At 39.9% G+C, this 14,524-nt stretch overlaps 1 protein-coding gene across 28 annotated transcripts in view; it reads right to left on the bottom strand.

The window, feature by feature from the left end:
- LOC132900331 (NACHT, LRR and PYD domains-containing protein 12-like) overlaps window positions 1–14,524 on the bottom strand; it is a 664,923-nt gene that overhangs the window by 269,864 nt on the left and 380,535 nt on the right. The window contains exons 18-19 of one of the 28 annotated variants that reach the window (XM_060942361.1): window positions 11,654–11,827; window positions 10,618–10,758 (exon numbers count right to left, since the gene is read on the bottom strand). The exons of 26 other annotated variants lie outside the window; for them this stretch is intronic. In XM_060942361.1, the coding sequence (XP_060798344.1) occupies window positions 10,749–10,758; window positions 11,654–11,827 (184 nt within the window). In that variant the 3' untranslated portion in view covers window positions 10,618–10,748. Of the gene's footprint in view, window positions 1–10,617; window positions 10,759–11,653; window positions 11,828–14,524 lie in introns of those variants that run through there. One more of the 28 variants, XM_060942363.1, reaches the window with a different exon arrangement.

Below are 14,524 nucleotides of genomic sequence, written 5' to 3'. Positions count from 1 at the left end.
TTCAAATATCTACAAATCAGAGATTTTATTCATAAGACCCAAAATAATATCTCTTTACCTGAACTATGTGCAGTAGAAAACATTGCTGTGTTCATGCGGCAAAGAGGGGTTATTTCTATGTTTTATAAGACACTGCTACAGGGATCCTCAGAATCCTCTGAGGAAAAGAGGCTTGCATGGTGCATTGACCTGAAGCAGGAAATAACTGACGCTGAATGGCAAACTGTATATGCAAGAAATCACAAACACAAACGTGTAATGCTGGTCTCAAACTTATACAATATAAGTGGATCATGAGGCTTTATATAACACCTGAAATTCTACACAAATTTAATGTAAACACTCCTGATGTATGTGTTAAGTGTGAAATATGTAAAGGCACACTCATCCATTGTCTTTGGTTATGCTCAAAGGTACAAGGATTCTGGAAAGAGGTTATCCTTGTTCTTTCCTCTATAATTGAGACGGACCTCCCTATATGTCCTAAACTATGCATACTAGGACTTTTACCTAAGGACATTAAGCTCAATTCAGCCGACAGGAAGATGGTCACCCTCTGTTTACTGGAGGCCAGACGGACTATATCACAAGGCTGGAAATCTATATTGAGTCAGAGTGTGAAATGTTGGCTTGAGAACATTGTACAAGTTTTACCAATGGAAAAAATTACCTACTCAATGAAAGGAAAATACTCTGTGTTTGAGGATATGTGGTCATCCTTTCTGGAATTTGTAGGAGGCCCTCAATTTCTTCTAGCCCTGGACTGATATCCAATATATTTTGAACTGAACTTGAATCTGTAAACAGATATTTGAACTGAAACATGTGTAAGAAAGTCTCATACCACCTACTACCTGTACCACTGTCTGTACTTTTCATTTATTTTCTTTTCATTTTTTTTATTTTCTTTATGTGTGTGAGAGTGCGAGTGTTTTTTTTTTCTATCCACATTTGTATTGTTGTGGTTCTTTGAAGAAAAAACAAATAAATACATTTGGAAAAAAAAAAACTATGAGCAGCACGGACCTGAAGTGCTTTCTGCATGACGAACAATGAGCTAACAAGAATAACTGAGTAGTAGTAAAAAACTGTATCAGGCCATGATGTAGCTGACTGTTTAAAAGATATTCTGGCTAGCAACAGTTTAAAAAACCTGAGTTAAAGTTTTCCTCATGCGAGGAGTTTCACTTTCGCACCATCTCCTGTAGGCCTAGGCTATTTATTTATTTATTTATTTATCTATTTTTTTAAAATTATTTTATTGTATTTTTTTTCTCTCTCTCTCTTCCCTGGAGAGGCCTTAGCGCAGGCAATGCGCATGCCTAATTGCGAAAACACTGTGTGTACATCCCCGGCGAGAATGTCACAACTCTCCGTCCTTGTTGAGACTGATTTTACGTTCTTCAAGTCGGTCGGGTTTTTGGAAGTCAGTTTTGTTGTTCAAAAATTGTGTTTATTTTTCAAGGAATTAGATGTTACCGTCCAATATTTCTATGCGATCATGTATGTCTTGCAAATACAGGTACACTTTTGGGAAAATATGTTTTTGATAATCAGCTTAAAGAGGTTTTTATATCCACATGGATAAATTAATTATAACAACTTACAACATCCATGGATTAAACCATCCAATCAAAAGGAAAAAAATAATCACTCAATTGAAAAAGACACAATGCTCAGTTGCATTACTACAGGAAACACGTTTAACAGAGATTGAGCATACAAAATTAAGAGGAGAATGGGTGAACTTGGTATACAGTGCTTCAAATGGTAAAAACAGAGGAGTCGCCATCTTAATCAGTAAAACTTTGGCCTTTTGCACCGAGAAAGTAGTGCAGGATAAATCAGGAAGATATATCATGGTGATTGGGACAGTTGGAGGCATAGAGATATCCATCTTGAATGTATATGCCCCAAACGAATATGATTCAGGCTTCTTCAGGGAAATTGCTAACATCATTGCAGATAACTCAAGGGGTTTACTAATAATTGGAGGAGGTTTTAATGCTGTACAAAATGGGAAGTTGGACAAGACGCCACCAGAAAAAGGGCCGCAGAATATAAAGACGCAGACTTTGAATAATCTGTTCTCTGGATTAGGATTTATAGACCCATGGAGAGCTAAGAATCCAAAGGGGAAAGATTTTAGTTTTTTCTCCAAGGTTCATAATAGTTACTCAGGGATTGACTTTTTCTGTCTCCCCCAGCAAAATATATATATATATATATATATATAAGTCATAGATTGTCATATAGAACCGATAACTCTGAGTGATCATGCTCCTGTGATACTGAAAGCAGATTTAGGTGCTCATTCCTTTTTCAGATACTGGAGGTTAAATGTATCACTACTAAACAATGCAGAAACAGTAAAAGAATTAAGACAACACTTAAAATAATACTTTGAGATTAATGACAGCAGTGAGGTTAACTCCTCCATTTTATGGGAGGGTGCGAAAGCAGTCATTAGAGGGAAAATTATCCAAATATCATCAAGACTAAAGGGACAACGACTGGAGGAACAATTTAAACTATAAAATAAAATAAAATGAATGGAAATACAACACAAGACCACAGGAGCAAGTAACATCTTGTCAGAGCTTAAAGAGACAAGAAAATCCTTAGATAAGCTCTTGTCTTATAAAGCAGAGGGAGCCTTAAGGTTCACCAAACAAGGATATTATGAAATGGGGAATAGAGCTAGCCACCTTCTAGCTTTCCAGCTACATAAAGCTCAGGCCGATTGTACTGTCTCCAAAGTTACTCATCCTGCTATTGGAAAAATGGTATCTCACCCTAAAGAAGTGGCAGATGCCTTTGCCTCATTCTATCAGAACCTATACAGAGAAACTAAACCAAAACCAACACTAGACAACATTGAGACCTTCCTTGCTAGTTTGGACCTCCCTTCATTACCAGAAGAGGCGTCAAACCAAATGATATCAGCAATCACTGAAACAGAAATAAGAGAAGCAATAAAAAGGCTGAAAAACAATAAATCCCCAGGTGTGGATGGATTGTCAGGAGAGTTCTATAAATGCTTTGTAGACGACCTAATACCAATACTAACAAGGGTCTTTAGATACTCTCTATCTCAGGACAACCCGCCCGAGACATGGTCACAGGCTATAATATCTGTGATTCATAAAGAGGGAAAGGACCCAACACTCTGTGAGGGCCATAGACCCATTAGTTTGATTTGCAATGACCAGAAATTACTGACCAGTATTTTAGCACAGAGAATTCAAAAACATATTACAAACCTCATCAATCTGGACCAGACAGGGTTCATACCCAATAATATCAGAAGAACCCTAAACCAACTTTTCAAAATTCCTTGGAGTGAGATGTTTTTTTTTTTTTTATGGGGGGTCGACCGCAAAATTTTTCCGCACAGCATGCAGTAAGTGGGAATTTTGTATTCAGTTTGATATTCAATTGTCCCCCTGCATTCTGGTGTTTTGTCTGTGGGTCGTCCAGCTGGAGATGGACAATGGGGGGGGGGGGGGGGGGGTGTTTGAGATTTTGGATTTAGTAGATGTTCCTGCATTCTGGTGGATTTTTGGAGTGGCCTGCTGTGCCATACCTACATTCTTACACACCCTGACTTGCCAGGCCTTCAGTTTGTGGCCAACAAAAGCACCAAGTTTTGGCTTAAAAGCCCCCACACTAGAAAACTACAGATGACTGCCAATGTTCCTGTAGCCCTATAGACCTGTGTTTCAGATTTAAAGGCAAGTTCATGTTTGAAAATATTTCATCAGCTAAGCCTAAACACCTTCTGAATTGAAACTAAATGTTAAGTTTTTAATAACTGTTGCAAAAATAAGATTGTCCCTCGCTGACTATTCATTATGCATTTAAGGGCTTTCCCCACCACTGCGTTCAGCAGAAGATTGGCATGGGGAAAAATATCAACAGCAAAAGAACAAATAAAATGCTTAAACAGTAAGCAAAATGTGCATGTGCTACAAGAAACATTAAAATGATTAAGTTTGAACAGTATTGAAACACAAAAAGCTGAACCTTGGTCATAGGTGGGAATGTGCACACAAAGTTGGGCTTAAAAATTTTGGTCATAATTAAATAAGCTATATTAATATATTTCTTATTAATTTATTTCTTATCTATGTTTCTTATTAGTAATAGAGCATTCGTCAGGGCCTGTTATCTGACAAATATTCTCTACCTGTCTTGCCCTCTTTGAAACCCTGTCTCCTCAGTATATTCTTCTGTCTTTTTTTTTAAATTATTCACAAGAAGTTCAAGTTCTTTGATATTACAGGTGACCATGCTTTATTTACTTTAACTGAACAATTACATACATCATAAATAATTAAAAATAAATACCCTGTAAATAAACAATAGATATGGTGGCTAATGGCTCTTCTTGCATTTGTAATATTATCTCTTACTTGCTTTATTTTACAACATTTCCAGTATAGCTTCAAATAAAGTCATAAAGTATGATAACATACAGTAAACAAACTAAAAATGCGCCTTAATAACCGTGTGCTAAGGAGGTGCTCTCCCGTGCTGCTTGTTGGGGAAGATAGAGGCTGTGGCACGGCAGTAGGCCTATAATGATTTAGCATCATCATCATCATCATCGTGTTTTCCCGCGTGGCACGTGGTCGGCCTTGGGGGGCAGCTGCTTGGCTGATGGAAAACAAGAGGCCAACAGCTGCGTGAAGTCAGTCTTGTGCATCATCATTTTCAAGATCTGTTTTTTGTCCATATTCAGGCATTCCTCCATCTTATTCCAGTTAGTTCTTCTATCGAAAAGGACTTTCTTCAGTAGGGAGTCGTTGCTCATCCGACAGATGTGTGCAAGATACTGTAGATGTTTGGTCTGGTAGCAGTGTTTTATTGGTGTAGAGCCGGTGATGCTCTGAAGCTTACTGTTTGAGATTTTATATGCCCAGTCAAGCTCTCCATCAATGAGGGAGGATGAGTCCACGCCCTTTCGTTGTTTGTTTTTCGGTGGAGCATTCTTACGGGCAAAGCCTCCCGCGATCATTTTTCTCAGGAAGCTGTTCCAAATCACCTCTAACTTTTGGGTCTCTGCTGATGTGAGATCCCACGCTTGAACACTGTAGAGCAGCCTTGAGCAGACACAGGTGGTTAAAAACTTCATTCGCGTACTTAGATAGATTTCACGATCAGTAAGGATGTGCTTCAGCTCGTTCCATTTCTCAAATGCTGAGGCAATTCTTTGGTGAAGGAAGGCTGATGTTTTGTTAGTGTTTGTCATCAGATGTCATAGATACCGGAATGCCTAGTACACAGCTCTCGATATGGCATTAAATATTCTCACAACACTTATAGGCTAAAACGATTAAGAAACTTTATATGAGTTCATAATTACACCAGTAACGCCACACATTGGCATGCATATGTACAAACCTGTCTGAGACACCCGTCTTTAACTCGGACACCTTCTTCTCTCTCCTCTTCCTCTAAATTGACGGTAGGCAATTATCCAACTTCCGGCAAGTGCAGCATCATTAGATGTGCCACCTACCATAGGGGAGTGTGTACAGAAGGGAACACCTCTCTGCCTGTTTAGTCGTGCGTAAGGCGTAATTAATCGATCGCAAGTGGTTGGCGCGACGCAATGGGTAGCCGAGATCAGATAGATAAACTAGATTTTTTTCTAGTCTGAGAAATCGGAGGTATGGCGTGAGTGTGTGAAGACAATCAAATGCGTGTGTCTCACGCTCATTGCGTGAGAGTTGGCAGCCCAGCCTAAACATTATTACATGTGCCAAGAAACAAAGGCAGACATCTATGCTAATTAGTTTTGACGCTCAAAAAGCATTTGATACTGTAAACTGGGACTTTCTGAACAAAACATCATCTGTGATGGGATTTCATTCAAAGGTTGTAGACTGGGTCAGAGTCATATATAAAAGTCCACAGGCACGTGTCGGAGTAAATGGTTGCTGCTCTGAGTTTTTTGACGTACAGAGGGGGGTGAGGCAGGGAGATTGCCTAAGTCCCCTGCGCTTTGCTATAAATATTGAGCCATTGGCAGCCTCCATAAGACAAAATGTGGATATTAAAGGTATTAGAGACATGAGTAATAGAGAACACAAGACATCACTCTATGCAGACGATTTATTGGCCTATATAGCTGACCCAATAGTCTCTGTTCCTTCACTAATGGATACATTAAAAAGTTATGGACAGCTTTCTGGTTATCAGATTAACCAATCAAAATCAGAGGCAATGATGCTAAATGGAAACTGGCCCACACAGTTATCAGGTAGACTTCACTGTCGTTGGTCACAAGGTTTTAGGTACTTGGGAATCATAATAACAACAGATTTAGCAAAACTCATCTCATCTCATTATCTCTAGCCGCTTTATCCTTCTACAGGGTCGCAGGCAAGCTGGAGCCTATCCCAGCTGACTACGGGCAAAAGGCGGGGTACACCCTGGACAAGTCGCCAGGTCATCACAGGGCTGACACATAGAAACAGACAACCATTCACACTCGCATTCACACCTACGGTCAATTTAGAGTCACCAGTTAACCTAACCTGCACGTCTTTGGACTGTGGGGGAAACCGGAGCACCCGGAGGAAACCCACGCGGACACGGGGAGAACATGCAAACTCCACACAGAAAGGGCTTCGCCGGCCACGGGGCTCGAACCCGGACCTTCTTGCTGTGAGGCGACAGCGCTAACCACTACACCACCGTGCTGCCCACAATTGATAAATGGCTATCAAAATTTATATGGCAAAGCAAAGCACCCAGAGTTAAATTTAAAACACTACTATGCTCAAAAGCCAATGGAGGTCTAGATCTTCCTTACTTGAAAATGTATTATTGGGCAGCTCAACTTAAGTCAATGGTTGCTTGGATATCCCGGGACGCTGATACGATATGGGTAGGAATGGAACAGAGCGATTGTCCTGATATGCCATTAGACTCAATCCCATTCCTGAACCAAGATCAGTGGGGAAAGGGGAAAATTAATAATATTTGGATAAAAAATACTCTAAAAATATGGTCAACTGTGAGGAAAAAACTGCATCTTCCTATGACAATATCCAGGGCTGTAAGGATAGCAAACAACATAGATTTCCCCCCAGCTGGACTTGATGGAGGCTTTAAGAGATGGGAAGAGGCATGTTTAGTGGTTCTAGACCAGCTGTTTGAGGGACATACTCTTAGATCATTTGAACAACTCCAGAACAAATTTGATTTACCAAACCAGGATTTTTTTAGATTCTTACAAATAAGACATTACTTACACGCACATCAAGAATGGGAGACCCTTTGTAACCCAGCATCTGTTATGGAACATTTCTTTATTTCAACCATTGAAGGCACAATTAAAACAAAGTTCATATCACACATCTATAGGATATTGCAAGATGATTTAAAAAACAATAATCTGGACATCAAAGGAAAATGGGAGTTAGAGATGGACATTATAATTTCTGATGAACATTGGGAAAATTCATGTAGCCATGGACATAAAATAACCAGTAAAAAATGGGAGTTAGAGATGGACATTATAATTTCTGATGAACATTGGGAAAATTCATGTAGCCATGGACATAAAATAACCAGTAGCCCTAACTGGAAAGAAAATAACCAGGCAGATTTATTGAGAATTCTTCTCCTGATAGCAAACAGTAATTACAGTCTCCTGGTTAAAACCACACTTCCCAACAATAATACAATGGCGAGAAAGAATCCAAGATGTTTACAATATGGAATACTTGACTGCATCATTACATTTAAAAATAGATGCTTTCATAAATAAATGGGCCCCAGTTGCCTTGCATTTTAATTTAATATAATTTTTTTTTCTTTGGGTCATTTGTTGTTGTTTTTTATTTATTTAATCATTATTTTTTATTTATTTTTTATGTAATTGTATTTATTATTATTATTATTGTTGTTTTTTCTCTTTTATTTTTTTATTTATTTTTTTCATAAATAAATGGGCCCCAGTTGCCTTGCATTTTAATTTAATATAATTTTTTTTTCTTTGGGTCATTTGTTGTTGTTTTTTATTTATTTAATCATTATTTTTTATTTATTTTTTATGTAATTGTATTTATTATTATTATTATTGTTGTTTTTTCTCTTTTCTCCCCACCTTGAATAAGACTGTGAAAATGGCCATTTGCGGAGTAATGCCAAAGTGTTTCTATATGGTGAATCAATCCAGTTTTGTAACATCTCTAATTGTATGTGGACTCTTGGTGTAGATTCTCATTTCACTCTGCACATGATGGGCAAGATTGGAGACCCATGGACTAATGACTCTTTCAAGACTTTCGTACCTGTGGATATACTTGCTTTGTTTTGATTGTACTGTATATAAGATATATGACTGCACATGATAAATGGAAATAAAAAGAAGTTCCAAAAAAAGTAAACCCATTCTGTTAAGTCTTGATGGGGTAAAATAATATCTCATCTCATCTCATTATCTCTAGCCTCTTTATCCTTCTACAGGGTCGCAGGCAAGCTGGAGCCTATCCCAGCTGACTACGGGCAAAAGGCGGGGTTCACCCTGGACAAGTCGCCAGGTCATCACAGGGCTGACACATAGACACAGACAACCATTCACACTCACATTCACACCTACGGTCAATTTAGAGTCACCAGTTAACCTAACCTGCATGTCTTTGGACTGTGGGGGAAACCGGAGCACCCGGAGGAAACCCACGCAGACATGGGGAGAACATGCAAACTCCACACAGAAAGGCCCTCGCCGGCCCCGGGGCTCGAACCCAGGACCTTCTTGCTGTGAGGCGACAGTACTAACCACTACACCACCGTGCCGCCCGTAAAATAATATCTATGAATTATTTTGTACTGAATAAATTTGCCTCTGGCTTCTCTTATGTATTCTTCAGTGTTGGAAAGAATCCCCTCCCATGTTTTTTTCATCTAGTGTACAAGACAAATCTTTCTTCCATATCATCTCGAGATTATTGCAACCATTATTATTTGTCCAAGGACACATCTCAGACCATCTTGAAACCTTATGATGCATTTTGGGTAGTTGTACGGTAAGTAGCATTCAACCGCACTTCTATCCTGACCAACAGGAACAACCTCTTTAATACAGTGTCTAATTTGTAAGTACTTCCAAAAGTGGCCTCTGCCCTCCAAATTAAATTTTTCTTTAAATCTGATATATGAAAGAAAATTGCCATTTTCAAATAGATCATCTATTATTCTGATGTCTTTTCTTAGCCACTGAGCCCAATAGATAGGCTGTCTGTCTATCTTTATTTTCGGGTTATGCCATATGGATGCATATTTTTGAGTATACCGAGAAATTTTACATCTCTTATGTACCTCCTGCCAAACCATTTTTGAATGTTCTAGAATGGGATTGCTCACCTAATTTTTCTCATTTTTAACTGTTTGTGCTGGAACCTCAGTAGGTTTAAAGGGGGAGGTGAGTTCCCGCTCAATGAGGACCCAGTCCAGGTCAGCACCAGCTTCGTCCCAATGTCCTGTAAGCTTGGACATCTCAAATGCAACACTGTAATATTTTATGTTTAGTAATGATAAACCCCCTCTCTTCTTGGACTCACATAATTTATCCAAACGAATTTGAGTTTTTTTCCCCACCCCAAAGAAATTATCATTTTGTCATATCTTACTAATAGTTGCTTTGGAATGCACATGGGTATCATCCCGGTTAGGTAATTTATTTGTGGTGCCACAACCATTTTTATTGCATTTACTTTACCCCATAATGTCAGGTGTAATTTACTCCAATTATCCAAATCAGCTTTTATTTAATACTTTTTCCAAGTGGGGCGGCACGGTGGTGTAGTGGTTAGCGCTGTTGCCTCACAGCAAGAAGGTCCAGGTTCGAGCCCCGTGGCCGGCGAGGGCCTTTCTGTGCGGAGTTTGCATGTTCTCCCCGTGTCCGCGTGGGTTTTCTCCGGGTGCTCCGGTTTCCCCCACAGTCCAAAGTCATGCAGGTTAGGTTAACTGGTGACTCTAAATTGACTGTAGGTGTGAATGTGAATGGTTGTCTGTGTCTATGTGTCAGCCCTGTGATGACCTGGCGACTTGTCCAGGGTGTACCCCGCCTTTCGCCTGTAGTCAGCTGGGATAGGCTCCAGCCCGCCCGCGACCCTGTAGAACAGGATAAAGCGGCTACAGATGATGAGAATGAGACTTTTTCCATGTTAGTTGTCATAATTTCCCTTATGTCTGGGTCTAATTCTATACCTAAATATTTCATCCCCTTTGGTAACCGTTTGAAATTAAAAGCGGATAGCTGATCATGTGAACAAGTTTGAGACACTGGCATGGCTTCTGATTTGTGCCAATTGATGCAATAACCAGACACTTTAGAATATGCTTCAATAGTTTCTAGTAAAACTGACACAGAACTGGCTGTTTTTGGTATTTTGTAAAAACTGTCGAGTTTCTTTCAGTGTGTGTGTGTGTGTGTGTACACCATTACACCTGAAACACCAAGGAATAATGTACAGCACGCAAATAAGTTCCTATATATATTCTGATACGAGATACGAGTTTATTGAACTGTTGCAGAAATTTTAATACACAAACTAGTTTTATACAATAAAAACACTACATTTTTATTTCTTTGGAATGGATTTGACTGATAAATTGCGCAGAGTACTGTAAGCAGTTTCATGCAGGGCACAAGTTGTTCCTAATAAAGTGCTCATTTCCAACATGGAACTGCAGGAACACGAGTCTTCATCACACACACACACAGATGTTCACCAAAACCTGAAAAGAAAAACATCTGGATTAATCCCCACACTCTGGACTGCGGTACTTCATGACCACCAGCATGTAATCATCTCTGCTCCAAGAGAAACATTATTATTATCTCCTGCTTACAATTTAATCCAACATTTATTCAGTCTTCTAGAAGTTCTAACATTTAGCTCCAACAAACGAGAACTTCCACAAGATCTAACAGGAAAGTGAGCAGACGTTTCCCATCACATCACTGCTCTTATTCAATCCCAGGCTTTGGAGCTTTTTAAACAGTAACTCCCACTGCGGTGGGTTTGATCTCTTGTTCTACATGTAGATTTAAGTGCAGACTTTAAGAAGAAGCCGAGGTGAAGTTTACAGGAAGGACAGAAGACACGGTGTGGAGGTGGAGAGCAGGAAGGAGCGTCAGAGTGAGTCAAGTGGCTCCTTAAATCACACATTTGTGGCCGTGTGGCATTAAAGAGGATCATTTTACTGAGTTTTGAGGAGAGTTGAGAAGAAAGTGTGCTGCTGATCAGAAACAGGGAAAAGCCGAGATCATCTTATTCAGACAAAAGCAGCAGGATGAAGTCAGAGACAGCAGGGTGTCACAAGGAGACGAGGTGCTCATTTACAATCACTCTCATGCACTCAGACGGGACATTTTGGAGACTCGGACTGACTCCCTGTCTTCTGCTTTCAGAGTCATTTTAAATCAACACTTTAATGAACACTAAACAACATTAAAGGTAATTGTGAGAAGGAAAAAACCCACATCTGATTAAATAGAACACTGAACATTTCCAAAAGTGGTTTCATTTCATGGCCTGGTCATGTGATCTTTACTGAACTTAAACAAAAATGATAACGAGATTAAAAGATTTTTCTTCCCCAACATTGAACTAAAAAAGTCATTACTCACCTCAGTGTCTGTAGTTTGTAATGTTTATCATCCTTAAGAGCAGAGAGCAGATTCTTTCCTGAGTCTCCGATTTCATTCCCAGTCAGATTCAGTACTCTCAGGTGTGAGGGGTTTGATCTCAGAGCTGAAGCGAGAGCAGCACAGCCTTCATCTGAGACACCACAACACCACAACCTGCAGAGACACAATGACACACACTTCACTGTCTCAGTTTATGATCATCAAGATTCGCTTCATGCCTTTAAATTCGAGGTGTGTGTGTGTGTGTGTGTGTGTGTGTGTGTGTGTGTGTGTGAGAGAGAGAGAGAGAATATCGCTCCATAATCGTTCAGTCTGTAGAAGAATACCTGATTAGTGTTGGATGGAAATGATTTTCATTGGTTTTGTTAAACAGACTTTCTCTGTAGTTTAGAACAGTTTTATTGTTCAGTGTTGTTTCTTCCAGTGGACACATGAACAGAGACTTTAGTGAGTTCTAGAGATTTCTGCAGCTGTTCTGCTCTCCTTTGCTTTCTCTTTCTCCTCCTTCAGTATTCCATGCTGTGCTCTTGGAGTGATTTTTGCAGGATGCCTCGATCTTAGGCAGAGGAGCAACAGCACTGAATCTGCTCTGTTTGGAGACAATTTATCTTCCTGTGGACCGAGTCACACACACTCGCTCTTTACAAACGCTGTTTTAGTCACGTTTTCCTGCTTCACACATCTCTACAAAATCTCTCTTTAATCAGAGTTCACATGAACAGCTCTTTCCTGAGAAGATCAGACGGTCAGTAATCAGACTGTGTGTGTATTTTATAGAACAGGGTCGGACTCTAATTGGCTTTTGGAGAAGTCGTTATCAGAGAGGGTCACACACTTTAAAACCCAGAGTGTGGATGTTTAAATGGTTTATTCAGGACTGACAAGAACAAGTGCGAGTGTGTTTTCTTTAGACAGAATGGGTTTGTCGACTCTTCTGACTTGGATGAAGATTAGACCATGTTTTATTATTAATGAACGCAGAAAACCAGGTCATGTCAAAGGCTTCAAAAATGTTTCTGCAAACACAAGTAGTGAAATATAGATTTTTAAATCACCTGTTATTTAGAAAGAAACATTTTGTGGCTGTTCAAATTGGTGCATTTTTCAATGTATGGTAGTGTAGGAGCCATATTTAGGTTGCTGTATGACTTAGTATTTGTTGTTTCTAGATGATTTATTTTGGTAACCTGTAAAAGGAATTATGTTAGAATTATGTTAGATACTTACCTGATTGCCTTACCCGTCATGTGGTATGTAGCCACTCCCCTTGACGTGCCGGTGTGGCGCGTAACTGCGAGCTTTAATTAGTCCTTTGAATCAGGGGTAAGGTAGATGACGAGGCGGAATAGTTTTCCGACCGCAATAAGCCGAATGCATTGGAATAACCTACTAAACTAACAGAGCTTTACTTTAGTTTCCCTTTTTGATCCTTTGTTCGCAACCGTAAAGTAAACCGGAATTGTCTTAATGGAATAAACCACCATCTCATTTCATTGAACTTTCTGAGTGCTTAACTGGATTGTGTGTCGGGAACCTCATCAACCTCACGTGGCAATATTTGTTGCAAGGAATTGCTATTTCAGGTAGAGTTTTAATTTCAGAAAATAATTCTTCTTCTTTACAGTTCTGTGTGTGTGTGTGTGTGTGTGTTTTCCCATGGATTGGTGATGTTTGTGAACCTGATGTTAATCATATCTGTAGAATAAAACAGAGCGTAGTGGTCGTGCCCTGTGATCTCCTCTCACACACCTATTGATCCTGTTCTCCACTTTAGCTTTGGGTTACTGTATGAATGGAACGGAGTCAGTGGGTTTACTCACAGACAGTCTGTATTTATGACTAAATGTGGAATAGGAGATGATTTTAGTGAAAGCACTACTGAGGAAAACTGCATGGGTTTAATCCTGCTGATCCACTGAGCTGCTTCTGTAACGTAGATCTGGCAACCCTGTTCAGAGCAGCGAGACGGAGACGTCCTGAGAGAATATTTACTACTTTATCCTTTTATTACTATATTACTAGGGGCCCATGGAGCAAAACTGTAGGAACCCTGTTGGTTTTCTTATAATAATAATAATAATAATAATAATAAATAATAATAAATCTCCTAAAAGTATGTGGACAGAAAACTGTAACTCACACAGGCACCAAACTTGGTTTATCGGGGCCTTTCACATGGCGTAATCCTAACTGTGGATTTGTTTATGTGGCCATGTTTAAGCTTTGTGTTTGACGACCGGCACAAGTGTACACGAGTGATTGTGAGCCCAATTCAGTAAACATCTACAGATAAACTTATAGAAGTTACACAGCGAAATTTCTCCTCTGCATTTAACACCCATCTGAAGCAGCGAACACATGCACACAAGTGAACAAATCAGCGAGCACACACACACACACACACACACACACACGCGTGTGCAGGAAAAAAAATTATGGGTAAATTAAGAAAGAAAACAACTTTATTCATCACACCATGCAAACAGCGCCCGGGGAGCAGTTGGGAGTTCGGTGCCTCGCTCAAGGCCGTCCCATATTAACCTACTGCATGTCTTTGGACTGTGGGGGAAACCGGAGCACCCGGAGGAAACCCACGCGGACATGGGGAGAACATGCAAACTCCACACAGAAAGGCCCTCGCCGGCCACGGGGCTCGAACCCGGACCTTCTTGCTGTGAGGCAACAGCGCTAACCACTACACCACCGTGCCGATTATATGGCTCTGTGATGCCTGCATATTTCAGCTTTTGGATGGAGCGCAATCTGCTGGTAGAATCTAAATGTTTGATTGTTTCAGAGAGATAGTACTGACTGCAGTCGTCTCGATTTTCATTATTAACCATCGCGTTT

The sequence above is a fragment of the Neoarius graeffei genome, chromosome 16 (genome assembly GCF_027579695.1).
Source record: "Neoarius graeffei isolate fNeoGra1 chromosome 16, fNeoGra1.pri, whole genome shotgun sequence".
Classification (NCBI taxonomy): domain Eukaryota; kingdom Metazoa; phylum Chordata; class Actinopteri; order Siluriformes; family Ariidae; genus Neoarius; species Neoarius graeffei.
This window is presented reverse-complemented; position numbering and strand designations above follow the sequence as displayed.